Below are 17,894 nucleotides of genomic sequence, written 5' to 3'. Positions count from 1 at the left end.
GGCCGAAGTGGTGCGTCCCTGGTCAGCCCACCTTCCTGGTGGCAATATGTCCCAGGCCACAAAACCACCGGACCAGGGCCCTGAGCCATAGGCATCTCCCTGGGAACCACCTTCACCATGTGGGCTCTGGCCCCACCCAACTGCACAGTGCCAGGCTGGGGAGGGGGCAGGTCCGTACATTCCGTCTGCTTCTACGCAAACAGATGCAACATGGGGGCGCCCCTGGCACAGGAAAAGGCACTTGTGGGAATAGACAGGCACTCAGGAAAACATGTAACACACTGCACACGTGTAGCATCCCCGTGCCTAGGGACATGCAACATTGCAGTTTACACTAGAGTATGCACCAAGCATACCACACTGCAGTGTACATATGTGGCTCCTACATACAAGTGACCCAGAGCATTCAGCACGTATGTGGCGCTTGTAAGCTTGAACACATATAGCATCTCTACCCATAGGAAGAGCCAACATACATTCCAGACCTGAGCACATGTTAACACACTGTGTATGTGTGTAGCAATTGCATGCACACAGCCAGGCAACATTGCAGTGCACACATAGGGCACCTGTGTGCATAAGCATATGCAAAGTTCAGCGCACAGGAGTGGCACCTGAATGCGCAGGGATATGCAATTTGCAATGCAGACGGGGGAGGGTGGGGCAAATGTTTCAGGCCCCCCCACCCCCCACCCCCCACCCCGGGCCCCGGAGACCCTGGCTGCGCGAGCTGCCTCCGGCCTGGGGTATCGCTGGAGGGGCGTCGCGGATCGCCGCAACCTGCGGTCCAGGAGGCCGCGGGCGGGGCGGGGGCTTACCCGGGGCTTCTCCCGCGCCGGCGCCTGGGGCCCAGGGCGGGGAGGAGGAGGGTGCGCTTGGCTCGGCTGGCGCTGCTCCCCCTTTAACAGGAGGCGGCGCGCGTCGCCCCCGCCCCCCGCCCCTTCTCCCGCGGCTCCTCGCGCCCGGCCTGGCGCGCGCCCCCTCCCGGGCCCAGCCCGCGCAGGCGCCGCGTCCCGCCTCGGCCGTCAGTCGGCCCGGCGCGCGCTGCGGGCAGCGGCCGGAGCGGCGGGAGCGGCGGGAGGAACCGGGTTTGGCGGCGGCAGTGGCGGCGGCGGCGCTCGGAGACCGAGGATGCGGCGCCGTCTTTTGGAGCCCGGGGCTGCGGCCGCCGCCCGCGAATAGGAGGCGGCGCGCGGCGCGGGCGCTGCTCGGGGCGGGGGAGCGGGGGGGGGGCGGCGCGGCGAGGAGGCGGTGGCAGGAGCCCGCGCCCGGCCCGGCGCCCGCCCGCCCCGCGCTGCTCCGCGGCGCCTTTTCTGCACCCGCCGCTCCGCGGAGCGGGAGCCTCGGCCCCTCCGCGCCGCCGCCGCGAGCTGCCCCGCGTCCGGCCAGGCCCCCGCCTTAGGGATGGCAAACTTGCGCCCCGTGGCTGCCTCCGCCAGCGCCGGCCCCCGCTCCTGCTGCTGACGGCGCCCAGGTGAGTGCTCGGTCCCAGACCTCGACACGGCCCCGCACCGAGCCCTCCCGGCGCGGTCCCGAGTTTCCGCACCGGCCCGGACTCGGGGCGCTCCCCTAGCCCATCTCTGTTGAATCCTCCCCCTCCCGAACTGAGTTCTTTCTGCATCTACCCACTCCCATCTCTTTGGGAACTTCCAAGCCTGGGGCCGAGGCCCCTTTCATCTCTGGTGAGTTCCTTTTCCACCCCCTTCCCCTTACCCATTTCTGCTAAAGCCCTCCCCCACAATCCTGACCCAGACCTTACCCTCATTGCTGTCTCGAGTCTCTTCCTGTCTTAGCCTGGATCCTGGCAGTGCGCCCCCCACCTTGATTAGAGCCCCTTTCTCCAACCTGCAGCTCGACTGTGTATTTCCCCTTAATCGCCCCTCCTCGTCTGGATGCCGGACCCTGCTCCTCCCCTCCACTTCATCTCTGCCCAGAGTCCTTCCTATGCCCATCCATGTCTGCCCATAGTTACTGCCTTTCCCCGCGCCAGTACCCCGACCATGCTTCCCTTCTTATTTCTGTCCCGATGCCTCCTCCCCCATATCTGCCTGGAGTCTCTCTATCCCTCGCCAATCTCTGCTGCAAGTCTCCTCCCCCTCAGCCTGGACTTGGGGCCGTGTCCCCCATGTCTGCTCCGAGCCCCCTCCTCTCCGGCCGGGATCTCGACTGGCCCTGCATCCCTGGCTCCCGTGTCCATCTTTGGTCGGAGTCTGTCCATCCCCCATCCTTCTCTTCCCACCCCTGGGGCATAGAGCCGGGCACCAAACGCACCCTCCCGCAGCCCCGGGGGCTGGCATGACGGGGCGGGGGCGGGGGGGGGGTTGTAGGTTGTGAAGTTGGCGGCCACTCCCGCAGTCAGCTCGGTCCGAGGGAAGTCCTCTGCGCCGCGGACGGTGCAGAGCGGGCGAAGAAGGGTCTGGTGCCCGCGGGGGGAGGGGCTCCCGGGCCAGAGATACTGCCCGCCTGCCCGCCTGCCCGCCTCGCCAGCTGCCGGCCGGGCCCCTGGGCGTCCTCTGGCGCCCCCTGCCCGCAGCCCCGGACCCGCCGCCCCTTTTCCTCCCGCGGGTAACCCCAGGTTTCCGCAGCCGGAGCAGCAGCGGTGGCTGCGGGACTGGCGCTGGGAAGTCCCTGGGGAAGAGGAGGTTGGCGGGCGAGGCCGGATGCCCCCTCCTGCTAGCCGTGCCGGAACAGTTCTGGTTGTCAGACCCTATGCTCTGGGGGCAGGGTGGGGTGGGGTGGGGTGGAGGGCTCATCCCAGCAGGGATTCAGGAGCCCTTTGAGCTATCAGGGACAGACCAGCAGGATTGGCCCCTGGATTTGAGATGGTCTGGATGGGCTTGTTTGGGCTTGGGCAGGTGTCCCCAGGGAGCCTCTGTCTACCCCATGGCAGTCCCCACTAGGTGGTGGGTGGGGGCAAAGGTGGGCTCAGTCTGGTTTGGGCATGGCATAGGCAGGGGAGTCCACCTGGCCCTGGGACAGCGCAGGCACCTGGGGAGTGTCCCCCTTGCTGCCATAGGGGTCAATGTGGACTCTGGATGGAGTATGTCCTGATGGTGGTGGTGGGAGGCTTAAGGGAGGGTCTTCCCTGGACTGAGACTGACAGATTTCCCCCCTCGTCTTCCCTTCTCTACTCCCCTCTTTGGCTCCCCCTCTCCCCCATCACTCTTCAGAAAGGGAGAGGTCTAGCCTGGGGTGGTTGTGTATGTGGTAGGCATTTCTGTAGCTCAAAATGAGGTCTCAGATGGTCTCTGCACTCTTCTCTCCCTCCCAACGCCCAGGTAATGGAGCCGAGTAAGTAGTTAGTAACTCAGCTTTTGGCCAGGTGACCTGGGTTCAAAAGCTGTGTGACCTAGGCAGGCTACATAACCTTTCTGAGCTTCATTTGGCCCTCTATAATATGGGTCAGTGATAAGTGCTTCATATAGTTGCTGGGAGAATGAAATTAGATTGTACAGAGTGTCTGGCACCTAGTAATGCTCAACAATGATTGGTTTATTGGGCTGTCTTCAAGGCCAAGGTCAGGCCCCTCTCCACACTACTCCTATTCCCAGAGGAGAAGTGCAGAACAGGTTCTAGTGACTTCACTCTAACCCCCAGGATAATAAAGCCAGAAACTACCCAGCTCCCAGAGTGGGTCCACGGAGCCTGTGACTGTCAGCCTCTCCCCTCCCTCACCCATCCTTCACCATCTGGGTGCTGTGGATCTGCTGGACTGCTCTGGGATCAGCTCTGGCCAGAGGGGCATCAGTGAAAGCCAGGCCAAGGTCTCTGAGGTCCTGGTTCAAGTAGGGGAGGTAGGATAAATGCAGGGAAGAAACCCAAGTCAAGGTCCCCAAAGGTAGGCTTGCCTGTTAGGGGGGCCCACGTGGGAAATCAGCACCAGAGGAGCACATGGTGCTCAGAGGAACCTCTTACCTCTCCCCAGGGGGTCAGACGCCATCAGGAACTTTCCAGGACAGTTAGTGCTCCAGGTCAGAGTTAGGGGGCGACCCGGCCTGAGGGCCCCAAGAGTTTGAAGAAACCTGGCTTTGCCGGGAGTGGCTTGGTGAAGGGCGGGTAAGGGGGAGAGAGGCGGCTCGAATCCGTGGCGTTCTGCTGCAGGAAGTCCTCTGGGCAGTGTGGCTGGGCCTGGGTCCCACCGGGGAGTGGCAGCCTCCCAGCCTCCAGTCTGCCCGGGCAGCCCTGACATTGGGGAACAAAAGCTTTCGGTTCCTGTAGCAACGGCGGCTCCAGCTGCTGCAAAGTTCCGGGGAGGCGGGCGGAGGGCGGCTGAATCACCGCCCCCTCCCCTCGCGGGCCCGCCCCCCGTCTCCCTCCCCCGCGGTGGGCGGGAGGGCCCCTCCCGGGACCGAAAGACCCCTGAGCTAGAGGAGGAGCGGCCTTCTTGGCCGGGTGGAGAAGGCGGGGCCGCACTCGGGGGAGCCCCCTCTCCTCGGTCCTGCCCACCAGCTCCAGAAGCTGGATGGAGGTGTGCGCCCTCCTGGGTACCAGAGCTCCCGGAGAGGGGTCCTTGAGGACCCTGCCACCCGGCCAGTGCATGGGCACGGGACCCGAAGGCTCCGAGTGGGGGGTTCCCGCCCGCGTGGCGGCCTGGGCTCGGCCCCGCAGTGAGCGCCCGGGAGGCGGAGGGTGAGTGACGGGCCGGCGAATTGGAGCTGCCAGGTGGATAAACGCGCCCGCGGTGCGCACCGCCGCGCCCCTCCCCCCCCCGCCGCCCCTCCCCCTCCCCCGCCCGCGGCCGTGGCTCCCGGCGCTCCGCCACCCAGCGCCGCTGCTCCCAGCCCACAGGGCGAAAGAGGCTCGATTCCGGGGATCCCGGAGACCCAGCCCTTGCCCTGAGGTGCCCCCCGTCCCCGCTCTTGTCCCTGCCAGCTGCTGCGAAAGCCTCCGATTCCCTCACTGGGGCAGAAGGGGAAGCCCGAGGCCGGGCGGGCCTGTGGGGTCTCAGTGTGCTTGGGCAGAGGGTGGGATTCTCAGGTCTGCGGGCGGGCGGGCGGCAGGCATGCGGGGGAGGTCCCGTGTCCACCCCCCCCCCCCTCCCCGGCAGCTCACACATCTCAGCCCGCTGAAGTCCTGAGGGAGGAGGCCTTTTGATTATCCTCGCCATTAACCTCCTGACCCAGGAAGTTCTTCCTCAGAGCTGAGCTCCATACCTGTCCTCTCCAGCTCTTGGGCACGTTTGTGATCTTACTGGGCTTGGAGGTGGCAAAGCCATTTCCGTGGTTCAGCCCAAAGCGCCTTCCCAGAGATAGCGGTGGACCTCAGCAGGGAAGCAGGGAGAGTCTGTGAGGTTCCCAGGCGGAGGGGAGAAGGCGAAGGGACTGTGTGAGTGCTCTGCCTGGGCCAGGCTCTGTGCCGGGAACTCACTGGGAGGTTGAATGAGAAGGTGGTCTCCATTCCACAGAGGGGAAAACTGAGGCTCAGGGAGGGGGGGATCATGGCTAATAGCCACCTGCGCAGCCTGTGAGGTAAGGATCCTTCCAGGTCCCCTCCCAGGAGAGGCTCTCTCTGACTTAGCTTGGAATTGTGCTGTTTGCCTTATTTTATGGATGGAGAAGGATATTAAAATAAAGGGCCCCAGAGGTCTTATGTCACCACAGGAACCACGAGGGTCATACAGATGCAGCGTGAAATTCCAGAATTGGTGTGAAGGGGGTGTCTGAAGGAGACTGATTGGAGGAGGGGGCTTGGGCAGGGTTTCGAGGTGGCTGGGTTGTGCAGAAGCCAGGCTGTGTCTCTGAGGGTCTGGACCTAACACTTCTTGATGGGTCGGGGCTATGGAGGAGGGAGCAGCTGAGGACCAGGAGGTGGGATTGCGGTGGGAGGTCTGAGTCCCCAGCTTCAAGAACAAACAAAGGAAGGAGCAGCAAGTCAGATCCTGCCTGACACTTAGCTGGCATGTGCTAAGCCTCAAACAGCCAGCTACCTGTGTGTGTGTTCACACGAGAGAGTACATTTGCCTCTCTGTACAAGTGTACAAGTGGCTGGCTCTTTACACCTTGTACATGTGAGTGCCTGTACCCTGGTGTGCGTATGAATTCACGCATCTGTGGCTTCACTGATCTGTGTGCGTATGTGTCTGTTCACACGTAGAATGCCTGGGAACACCTGTCTTTTCATGTGTCTGTGCATACGTGCTTTTGTGTGCATGTCTGCACGGCACAGCAGTGTTCCAGCTTCTGTGTGTGTGTGTGTGTGTGTGTGTGTGTGTGTGTGTAGATTCCGCACCCTGCTCTAAGTGGGGGAGGTGAGGCCAGTTATAATGAGCCCCCACCTCCCCTCTGCTGAGCTGCAGCTATGGCCTGAATTTTGCAGCCTGCTTAAAAATAATTGGGGGCAGCGGGGGGATTGGATGTCACTCATCATCAGCTCCCGGCTTCGCTGGTGCTGCAAGCAGGCTGGGCGGGCTGGAGAGTTTGGGACACGCATGATGTGGGGCAGGGAAGGCCAGGGCTCTTGTGTCCCTTTTTCAGTTCTGGCGGGAGGAGTGGAGACACAGCCTGTTCTGACTTCTGCCCGGTAACTCCACGCGGGTTTTTGGAGGAGGCAGGGGTGGCTCCTCCCCAGGAAATGAGCCTGCCTTGAGCTTGTCCCCCTATGCCCCCTTTATCCTATGGCTGGAGAGGGGCAATTGCGGGATCTGGGGCAGTGAGGAGTTCCACGGATGCTGCGCAGGGATTGGAATTCTGGGGTTCTAATTCCTGCCCTCCCCCCCTCACCCCTCCAGTCACTGTTGAGGCTCCTAAAGAGCCAAGGGGAAATCTGTGCCTGGGGAGCCTCTGGGTCTTGGGAACATCTGGCCACATCTGTGAATTATCCTGTTTGTGACTCCGTTCCCAGGGCTAATGGCTTGTCCATCAGGCCTGAAGCCTGGGCAAGGAAGGGGACGCGGAGCAAGAGGCTATTGGTGGATGAGAGGGAACCCCGGGCTGGGGCTTCGGGTCCCGGCTTCCAGTCCCAGCTGGATCACTCTTGTGTGATCTTGAGCAGGTCGCCTCCCCTTTTGGAGCCTCATCTTTTCTCCTCTAATGTGGAGCAACCAGGCTCTAGGGGCCCATCCAGTGCTGTGAGCTATGCTGCCGGCACGGAGGAGGGAGGCAGTGGGGATCACCTCGGGCGCAGGGCTGGAAGCAGGACGGAGCCAGCCCAGGTGCCAGGCTCTGTTTTCTGGACAGCTAGGGTGGAGGCTGTGCAGGCTGTGGGTAGTGGCTCTGGCCTAGCCCGGTGGGTGGGAGGGTACCTGCAGGTGCCCTGCCCGCTAGGTTTTGTCCACTCGGGCCTGACCGCCCTGCGTGTCTGTCACGGTATGGCCTGAGCCCTGGTTGCCTGCCCACACCTGGAGCACATGCTGGGGGTTCGGCTCAGTGCAGCACTTGGCAGGGAGGGAGAAATCAGTGAACCCCGGTCTCCACTCCTAGGAGCTTGAAGACTCCTGAGATGAATGAGCTAGCTCGGGGGAGACAACAGGGGATAGAGGTGCTGACTGGGGCTATGGACTTGCAGGCAGGGGCTGCGGGAGCTGCGAGCTGGGCGATAGCTTGGTGGCCTTACTGGGGTAGCGGGCCCTGAGCCAGGCCTTGGACGAAAACCCCATGGCAGGAAGGGAAGAGGGATTAAGGGGAATACTGCACCCATTTTGCAGGTGCCTCGCCCTGTTGTTTCCACCAGGAAATCCACCACAGCGGTACTCATGACATTCACACTTGCGATGCCCCCCAGGGGCATGGCTCAGGTTGTGCGCAGCCCCTGGCACACCGGTCGTAACTCCTCCCCTTTCTCGCCCACTCAGTAAAAGCAGGCGAGTGAGAATGACATTGTTCCGGGAATAACCTTGAATTGCTCTGATTTATAAAAAAGCAAATCGTTGTCAAACATTGCTCCTTTGACAATTACCGCTGGATTACGCGTGACACGCCTCACAGCTGATCACGATACACTGCGACTGAGAGCAAGGGTTCTGGAGAATTCCAGTTGGGTGGTGGGGATGGGGCTAGATCCAAGTGTCAGGCCGGGTGCCTTTGGCTGGTGGGACTGACCGAGGAATCACAGGGTGACAGAGACAACAACGGATGTTTCTTAAGGGCTTCCAGAGTCAGGCACTCTCCCACGTGCCTACATTTTACAGGTAAGGGGACTGAGGCTCTAAGCAGTCGAGTCCCCCGTCTAAGATCACACAGATGGAGGTGGGTGACTTCAAAGTCTTCCCCGAGAGGCCCACCCCCGGCAGCGAGGAGGCCGCGGGAGACTGAGAGCTCATGCTGGTAGTGCCTGGGACCGCTGACCGCCGTCTCTCTCCACAGGGCAAGGGACATAGGATGACCCCAGCCTGTCCCCTCTTACTATCTGTGATTCTGTCCCTGCGCCTGGCCGCCGCCTTCGACCCCGCCCCCAGCGCCTGCTCCGCCCTGGCCTCGGGCGTGCTCTACGGGGCCTTCTCACTGCAGGACCTCTTTCCCACCATCGCCTCGGGCTGCTCCTGGACCCTGGAGAACCCTGACCCCACCAAGTACTCCCTCTACCTGCGCTTCAACCGCCAGGAGCAGGTGTGCACTCACTTTGCCCCCCGTCTGCTGCCCCTGGACCACTACCTGGTCAACTTTACCTGCCTGCGGCCTAGCCCAGAGGAGGCGGTGGCCGGGGCGGAGGCAGAGGCGGGGTGGCCAGAGGAGGAGGAGGAGGCCGCAGCGGGGCTGGAACTGTGCAGCGGCTCGGGCCCCTTTACCTTCCTGCACTTCGACAAGAACTTCGTGCAGCTGTGCCTGTCGGCAGAGCCCTCGGAGGCCCCGCGCCTGCTGGCGCCTGCCGCCCTGGCCTTCCGCTTCGTTGAGGTCTTGCTCATCAACAACAACAACTCCAGCCAGTTCACCTGCGGCGTGCTCTGCCGCTGGAGTGAGGAGTGCGGCCGCGCTGCCGGCCGGGCCTGTGGCTTCGCCCAGCCAGGCTGCAGCTGCCCCGGGGAGGCAGGGGCTGGTCCCGCCACCACCACCACGCTTCCAGGCCCTCCGGCTGCCCACACTCTGTCCAATGCCCTGGTGCCCGGGGGCCCGGCCCCACCCGCTGAGGCCGATTTGCATTCAGGGAGCAGCAATGACCTGTTCACGACCGAGATGAGATATGGTGAGTCTGAGCAGGGCCCTGGTGGGGTTGGGTGTGCCCAGGGGGCCCTCTGGGGCCCGTCTTGGCAGATCCCCAGGCCATTCGTATGGTCCTTCACCCGTGTCCCCTCTGTGTCTGTCCTTGTCCCGATGTTGGGGTTCCCTGAAATGGATTTGGGTTAAACCTCACTCTCGAAGAGTTTGCAGTCTAGGTGGGTGAATGGGGGGGCAGAGATCGGCCAATGCGGTGTGGTGAACCCAGGGAGAGGACTCCCCACACTGGGCAATCAAGGAAGGCTTCCTGAAGGAAGTGATACAGGAGCAGAGATCTGAAGGACAAGTGGAAGCCAGCGAAGCCAAAGAAGCGGGGAAGGCATTCCGGGCAGAGGGAGCAGTGCGAACAAAGGCCCCAAGCTGGGAGTGACCGTGGCAGGTCCTGGCACTGCAAGTTGATAAGTTTGCCTGGAGGCTGCAGAGTAGGCATGGAGCAGGGATGCGTTCCTGTCCTCACAGGTCAGTGATTTTTGGCAGTGGCCCCAGGGTCAGGGCAGAGGGCGGTGCCCAGGTGAAGAGGCCTGGGCTTCAAGGCTGCCTTGGAGGGCTGGGCTGGCTCAGCTCCCAGCATCCCCTCTCTCCCCCTCTGGGCCCATGTCTTCTGGGACCGAAGCTGCCAGCAGCTAGAGCTTCCTGCTGACTGGGCAAAAGCTCTGCGAGCCCTGAGTCCTACATGCTCTTGCTCCCACCCCAGCTCCCTCGCCACAGCCACCTTCTGCCGGCCCTCCTTCCTGCAGCTTCAAGGCCCCTAGCCCCTCATCTGGATCTCATGTGCCTGCCGCACAGTGCCGGGCCCGAGACTGGCCAGGGGGCCTGGCAGGGAGTGGGTGGGGGGGAGGCAGATCTGGGTTCCGGTCCCCAGCTCTGGTACTAAAAGGGAGTTCCCTTCCCTCTCCGGGCCTCGGTTTCCCCATTTGGGGTAACAGGTCCTGGCCTACCATCATGAGGATGTCATGCAGGGCTGGAAGTCAGAAGAGGCATCTAGGTCTGCCTGAGAGTATTTACAGGGAGGCAAGGGGTCTTGTGTGAGGGCCACTAGGAGTGTTGGAGTATGACCTGTCCCCGCCCCTGCTTTGGAGGCCAGAGCCCTGGAATTGGGCACTGCCTTTGACTGTTCCCTTCAGCGGATCCCATTTTTTGGCATCAGTTTCTTCATCTGTAAAACGGGGAGATATCTCTGAATTAATTAGAGGGGCTAGTTATCATGACAGCAGCCTCTCCCAATGCAGTGTGGAGGGGGCTTTCAGTCTCCCCCAGGAGACATCTGGCACCATGCCTCTCCATGGCGAGTGCCCAGTGGCCTTGCTCTGGCCTCTCCCCCTGGCCAGCTTGGCCTTTAACATTGGTCGATGAAGCCGTCCGAGTGACAGCAGGCCGTGGGCAGGTTATGGGCCTTGGAGGCCGGCCTGGGATTTAGTGCCTGCAGGAAGAAATTGAATTTCGCTTCTTTGTCGAACATCGGCGGAGAGCGCCAGGCGTATATCAGGAGGTTTATGGTTCTTCCTGCCTGGTGGTCACTGCCTATCACTCTGTGGGGGCCTCCCCCATCGTGCTCAGCAGAGGGCAGCCTCTTTTGTCTGGCTTTCCTTGTGGTCCCTTGGCCCAGTGGTCCGCAGTGGATGGAGCAATGCTTTACCCTCATGGGCGGGCACATCTGGGCAGGCTGCCATGTGGAGCACAGAGCCAGGAGCAGCCAGCTGGGCTTGGTGGAAGCCGGAAGGAGGAGTTGGTTGGTAGTTGGGGTGTCTTTGGGGGTCAGGGAGGGCTAGTGATGGGAAGGCCACCATGGTCCCCATCATCATCACAGCCTCTGCAGGGGCCTCTGAGACTGGGGATGGGTGGAGATTGGATGCTGCCTGTTCTGGGCATGAGGCCTGGTATCATCTCTGAGCAGGGAGCCCTAGGCTCCCAGCTGTTCCACGCCTGACCTCAGCTCACGCCCCTTGTCCTGCTTGGCCTGTTTTCAGGCTGTTCGTGGGGGTTGCCTGCAGGGAGGGCCCTTATGGGGAGTTGCAGGGGGTGAGGTGACATCGTCTTCCTAAGTGGGCTTGCACAGCACACTGCTGCCCAGACTTCCTTCCTCTCCCCTGGCAGGCAAGAGACTTTTCCTCTCTGCCATCTCCTCCCTTCTGCCCAATCTCTTAGGGGCAAGAGACAATGGACATAGGGCTCAGTTCGTTCCATGTGTCAGGGGACGTCTGAGGGCCAGGGCATCATCAGGGCTCAGGGCACTTTGTGCCTGGTGGCAGCGCCGCCCCCGGCCCACCGGGCCGGCTGGACACAGGTACCAGCCACGGGAGAACCGGTTCACACATGGAACTGCCAGATGGAGGACAAGATTGGTGGTGAGCAGGAAGAGGAGGACCCTTGTCCCAGCCCCTCTGCTAGGTACTGCAGCAGGGGAGTTGTGCTCCCCTTCCCTGGGACACCCGGAGTAGAGTCAGTGGCCTGGCCAGGTGGAGTGGGGCTGGGTTGCTACTGGGAGAGCCATGAGGCCGGGAGCTGGTGGGCCGCGCCGGAGTGCAGTGCCCGGGCCCGCCTCAGAGCCGAGTGCGTTTGACAAGAGGGCACGGGCGCCTGTTAATTTCACGCAAACTGCCTTTGATAGATCTCTTGTTATTTTTGGTGAGTTGAGCCATAAATTTGTGCCATCTTGCTGCCGCAATCTGTTAAGTGGGGAGAGAGGAAGAAAGGGAAGGCAGGCAGGAAGGAGCTCGGTGGATGCCGGCTGAGGCCGGGGCAGGAATCGGGGGGAAGAGGTAGAGCTGTCACCCTGCAGTTCCTGCCCACAGACCCTGAGACCTGATGAGGCCCTGGCCAGGGGTGTTGGCTGTGCCGAGTGATACCTGGGAGAAGGGGTCTTTTGCTCTGGCAGCCCTCCCCCTCCTCTCCCACACGCCCTGCCCTCCCCAGAGCCACTGTCCCATCCTTGGCCAGTTGCTGCTCACCCACCTCCCCATCATCCAGGCTCCATTCCTGAGGCAAGAGTTCAAATCACCACTCTGCCACTGCTGCTGGGTGACTTGGACAAGGGGGCTGCCCCTGGGGGCCTCAGGACCTCCCATCATCTGTGCATCACTTCCCTGATCCAACCACCAGACTCCCCATCATGGCCCAGACTCTTGAGCCTGGCCTTCCAGCCCCACTCCAGACCCCGCTGCCCCCTGCTATTCAGCCTTCACTCCAAATCTGTCCTGCCCTTGACTGGGGCTCCTCACTGGCTCCCCGAGCCCCTGCTTTCTGGACTCCCTGCCTTTGCTTGGGATGTTTCCCTCACCTGGAATGCCCTTTACCCTTGGTTATCCAGATCTTCCCCATTCTTCCCAGCGCTGTTCAAGCCCTGTTTCCTCTGGGAAGCTACTTCTACCTGGCCAACCCAGTCCTCGATTGGTCCTTCTTCTCCCAGCGCTCAGGCCCTGCTGTCCTCTTCTGGCCAGCCTCATCTGGTGGCAGGAAGTGCAGCCTTACCTGCTTGTTTGGGGCTCAAACACTGGGGAGGCCGGGCCTCTCTCAGGGCGGGAGCAGGAGGGCAGGGAGACCTAGCAAGGCTGTACATTTCCTAGAAGGACCTTCCAGCCCCAATCTGTGCTGCTGGAGCTCTGTGTGCTCCGTCACAGGATGGGGAGGGGGGCCCAGATTCCTGAGACATCGCAGCAGGGGCCCAGTCGCAGCCCATCCATCACGCACATCTTCATGTCTCTATCAGGGTGGAGTTTGTGCCAGGCCTTGGGTCGGCTCTGAGTGAATGAGATCCGAGGTGAACCAGACACACCTCCTGCCCTCTGATGGGGGAGCGTGACCACTAGTGTACGGCTTTCAAGGTCAAGGCCACAGGCCGAAGTCGCCCAGCCCTGGGTTCAGTTCCCAACCCCACTACTGACTAGCTGTGTGACTGTGGGCAAGTTTCTTCACCTCCATTTTATCACCTGTAAAATGGGGCTAGTAGAGCTATTCACAGAGTAATTAAGCAAGAGACTGTGGGTCAGTGCTTAGCACAGTCCCTGGCACATGGTTAATCCCTAACAAATCACTGCATGTTGTCCTAATTTAGTGCAGTAGGTATGATGTACATGGGCTAGATGTCAAGGGAGCAGGAAGAGTGAGGGATTCAACCACAAAGGGGTGGGAAGGCCGTCTAAAGGAGGTGATTCTGAGTTGAGTTTTGAGGAGTGAATAGGAGTTCACTGGCCCGTGAAATATTTTTTAATTGAATTGCTTTTAAAATTTAATATATTAGGAAGAAATTTCACATCATAAATGGGAAAGGAGTATCACTTATTTGAAGTAGAGGATAACAGAAGAGACAACCATAGTGAAAACAAAGTGACAGTAGTAAATTCTCACTAGCTGCTCGTCTCTCCTCTCGATTTGTTAGAAAGAGAAATGAGCATGTGCTGGGGACATGTTGAAGGCTCGGACTGCACAGAGACTTTATCTTTTTTTTTTTTTTTTTAAGATTTTATTTATTTATTTGACAGAGAGAGAGACAGCTAGAGAGGGAACACAAGTGGGGGAGTGGGAGAGGAAGAAGCAGGCTCCTGGCTGAGCAGGGAGCCCGATGCGGGGCTCGATCCCAGGATCCTGGGATCATGACCTGAGCCAAAGGCAGACGCTTAATGACTGAACCACCCAGGTGCCCCCAGAGACTTTATCTTGCGTGCATTTGGAAGGATTAAAAGTAAAGCAGCCGTATAATTTATCATCTAAACTGGGACATTTGTGAGGTTTTAAAGCAGGGGAAGGGGTCCTATTACTTGCATCAGGGCAGGCACAAACTAGACCACCGCAGGCAGATAGATTGGCAGGAAGTCACCCTAATTAAAAAAGAGACCTGGAAGGGGGAACTGCCTCAGTCCATGATCCAGGGTTGTTTAATGGCACGTTTGTGAGCCACCCCAAGTCATTTCCTACTGCATGCTTTGGGCAACCCTGCAGGAGGGAGCAGCCCATGCAAGGACATGGAATTGTGAGCGTGTCGGTACAGGGAGGTCTAGTGGACTGGCGTTACTGGGCAGTAGCCCCAGTGGTGGGAGATGGGGTCAAGGCTCTGGGACCCTGCTACCATTGGCCGAGGGCCTTAGGGCAGCAAGAAGTTGGGTGTCGTGGGGGAGGCCAGATGAGGTCGGATGAGTCAGGTGAGGTCCCTGCTCTCCAGGAGCTCCTGGCCACGTGGGGGAGGTGGCAGGGCCCCAGCTCACTCTGTTGGGAGGCTGGGTAGATAGGCCAGCAGCTTGGGGGAGGAAGTCTTCAGCGGGGAACTGGCATTTTGGCTGGGCATCTGCTCTCATGGGGATACCCAGTTGCATTGGACTGCAGAGGTAGAGCTTGGGGTTTTCAAAGCCATCTCCCGGTACCCTCTCCCCGTGGGGTTCTGAGGCACTGCTGGGGGTGGGAAGCCATGGAGAGACATGACAGAGCCCTGTTTCAAGGGGATCTGTTGGTGCCTACTCAGGGCCCCGGGGCCAGCCTCAGGGAGGATGTAGAGAGCCCTGGGAGGGAGGACCGCTTTGTAAATCTCACTGCTCTCCCCGTGGAAGTGATGATTATTGTGGTTATTTTTAACACATTCATGACAAAGGAGGCTGAGGGGGCTGCACTGTGTGGGGTTTGGGGGCAGGGTCTGCAGAGCATGGTGTAGCAGGTGTCTGTAGTCTGTTCAAATGGCAGAGAGCCTGAGCCCACCCGCCAGTGCCGGGGGGGTGGGGCGTGGAACAAGAGTGGCTCCTGTATGACTGGGGTAGGGGTACGCTCAGGGATATCTGGCCTGTGTTTGCTGAATGCCTGTCTTCTGTCTAGCTGTTTGGAGCTAAGCCCTCTGTGCAAGAGGAGCGAGGGAGATTGAGACCCTCCCATAGTGGCCACAAGAGGGACGAGCCCAGAATACTCACAGCTGCAGAGAGCGGCAGCCTAGGGTCTCAGCCACAGAAGGGACCAGCATAGCCAAACTCCTGTGTGGTCAGCCTAGGAAGGCTTCCTGGAGGAGGCAACATTTAACATGTAGAAGATTTTGGCAGATTGAGGTGGAGGAGGGGCATTCCAAGGGGAGGAAACACCAATTGCAGAGAGGAAAGCATGTAGATAACAAGAAGGAGGTGGCATTCCCTTTCCATGGAGAGCTTATTGTATTTGGACAGTCCATATCTCTTGTTTCATTTAATTCTGAACCTGTGGTAGGATGTATCATTTCTATTTTCAGTTGGAGATGTTTAAGCTCAGAGAGGTGAGGCCACTTGCCCAAGGGCACACAGCAAGACTGGTGGAATTGGGAATCAAATCTGCATCTGTCTGGCTCTTAAAGCTACGTCCTTCTCACTGGCCCACATGACCTTGCAGTGTGCTTGGCTGCCTGGTGGGGAGAGGAAAACAGGACTGCACAGGTCAGCAGGGGCCAGCGCATGCCGGGCTCTGAGGTTTACACTGGTAGCTGTGGGGAGCCGCCAAAGGTTCCTCAGCAGGGGAGGGGGAGTGTGTGTGGTTTGAGCTGGGCTCTCAGAGGATCACTTTGGAGGCTACAGAAGAGAATCAGGCTCTCCGGTGGGGAGTGGGGAGTGGATATGCAAAGAAACGATTAGAAGGTGGTGTTAGAACAGGATAACAGCAGGTGTGAGGGGCTTGGGGGGGGATGGTGAGCAGGTGGGCGGAAATGACTCGAGGTCCCATGGAATTAAGAAAGGCGTCTCTGAGGAGGTCCAAGTTGGACTGCATTTGTTAGAGCTGCGCAGTTCAGTAGGAAGAGCGTGGCCTCCGGAGGAGTCAGGCAGGCCTGGGTTCGAATGTCACTCAGCCTCTCTCGGGCATGCGACCTCGGAGCCGCTGTCCTCATTAGTAACATGGGAGAGCCCATCCTCATGAGGATGAGATGAGGCGAGGTAGGGTGCACGGTGACTGGCAAGTAGGGCTTGTGTAGTAAATGTTACCTTATTCAAAACAAAACAGAACAGTTAGGAGGTCGGCAGGGCTTGAGCAGGGAAGCGGGTTCCAGGCAGTAGGTCTGTCCCGCCCAGGGCGGGCTCCCAGGTGAAAAAGGCGATAGATTGCAGGACTGTGAGCATCCGAGCCCTGGGTCCTCCAAGCTCGTGCTGCTCCCTGGACAAGACACTTGGAAGTTCTGGGGGTGCCCACACCCCCTCCAGAACCCCCTCTTGTCCTGTTGCCTCAGCTGCCTCTTAGACTCCCCCAGTGGTGGGCCCCGAGCCAGCTGGGGCCTGCACATGCTATATGCTGAATAAACGTGGTTTCAGTGGGTAACTACTCTGGTCTTACCTGTGTTCCTCTCCTTCAGGCAGAACTGCCTTTCATCTGTGGGGGACATGAATTGCTGGCTTACCTTCTGAGGGAAGTGGGGTGGGAATGGAAGGGGGGGCGGTCAGTGTTGGCCCCGTGGCCTTGGGCTTGTCCCCGCCCCCCCGTCTCTGGTCCAGCCCAGGAGGCCTGGAGAGGGACTCAAGAGCTGGGCCTGTGACACGTTCTGATTTTCAAATCGGATGGATTCTAGAAACCACTGACATCACCTCTGGTTCCGTCTTGGGGCTGGCCAGCAAAGGGTTGGTGCACAGTTTGTAGAGGCCGTGGAGACCACGGGAAGAGGTGGGGGTCCGCGGCGAGCAGGTCAGACGGCTCTCATCACGTCCGGGTTTGCTGGCCCTCCTGGATGCCAGGCTGACGGCTGGGGGTTGCCACAGACACAGTGAGGGTCTAGACGCAGGCAGGAGCTAGATGAAAGGATTCTCAGCTGGATTTGTGATAGGTTGGGCAGCGTCTGCAGAATGTTTACTAGGACATGGGTGTCAGGATGGGGCCTGGTCTAGGTGGAGGACTGCTGGGCGGAGCTGATCCTCAAGATTTACAAGGGACCATTTCCGGTGACCCCCATGGGGTGGGGGGGGAAGCTAGGAGCGGCGTGTTAGTTGGCGTTTATTGGTATGCCCCTGGACTGGATCCAGGGCCAGTGTTCACTGTGCTCAGGGAGATGGCTTCCACGGCCTTCTTCCAAAGGGCCCACGAGCCCAGGGAGGTTCAGACGGTCAGAAGGTGGAATCCTCTGTGGCGACAGGGCGCACAGAGGAGGGGACAGCTGACTCTGCCTGGGGGGTGGAGGATGAGGAAGACTTCATAAATGAGAAGCCACGTGAGCTGGATTTTGAAAATCAGGTAGAAGTTCTTGAGGTGAAAAAGGTGGGAAACAAGCAGGTAGAGATTTGAGAAGAAATGGTGGTCCCATTTTGGACGGGCTGACTTTGAGGGCCCCTCATCAGGAGACCTGTTCAGAAGGCAGGAGGCTACACAGGAGCGAAGCCCAGCATGGGGGTGCTGTGGGTAATGCTTCGGGAGCAGCCATTCAGAGGGGCTGAATTAAACCTGGGGGTAGGGGGGACAGGGGGGCGGTGCAGTGGAAACCTGACAAAGCATAGCTGCCCGATGTGGGAAGCAGCAGGAAGACAGAGCAGTCAAGGAGACTGGAATGGAGGAGCCAGACAGGTAGGAGGAAACCAGGAGAGTCGGGGAGAGGAGTGTTTCAAGGCAGGAAGAGTCAACAGGACCCCGTGCTGCTGAGGGGTCAAGTGGGACGAAGCTGCAAGCGGCCATAGGATTTAGCAATAAGGAGGGCGCTGATGACTTTGTCAAGAACAGTTTCAGCAGAAAGATGTGGTCAGAAGCCAGACTGCAGTGGATTACCAGGCGAGGTGACATTTGAGCCAGGATGTGAGTGGCAGGTGAGAAACTAGATGCCAGCTGTGGAACACT

The 17,894-nt window shown here is 59.9% G+C and overlaps 1 protein-coding gene across 6 annotated transcripts in view; it reads left to right on the top strand.

Annotated features, from left to right (window-relative positions):
- Positions 1–1,369: 1,369 nt before the first annotated feature.
- ADGRB2 (adhesion G protein-coupled receptor B2) overlaps positions 1,370–17,894 on the top strand; it is a 36,452-nt gene continuing 19,927 nt past the window's right edge. For all 6 annotated transcript variants that reach the window (XM_081817947.1, XM_081817945.1, XM_081817946.1 and 3 more), the window contains exons 1-2: positions 1,370–1,474; positions 8,301–9,117. In XM_081817947.1, coding sequence (XP_081674073.1) covers positions 8,316–9,117 — 802 coding nt within the window. In that variant the 5' untranslated portion in view covers positions 1,370–1,474; positions 8,301–8,315. The remainder of the gene's footprint in view (positions 1,475–8,300; positions 9,118–17,894) is intronic.

The sequence above is a fragment of the Leptonychotes weddellii genome, chromosome 4 (assembly GCF_054177405.1).
Source record: "Leptonychotes weddellii isolate Sample4059 chromosome 4, ASM5417740v2, whole genome shotgun sequence".
Classification (NCBI taxonomy): Eukaryota; Metazoa; Chordata; class Mammalia; order Carnivora; family Phocidae; genus Leptonychotes; species Leptonychotes weddellii.
This window is presented reverse-complemented; position numbering and strand designations above follow the sequence as displayed.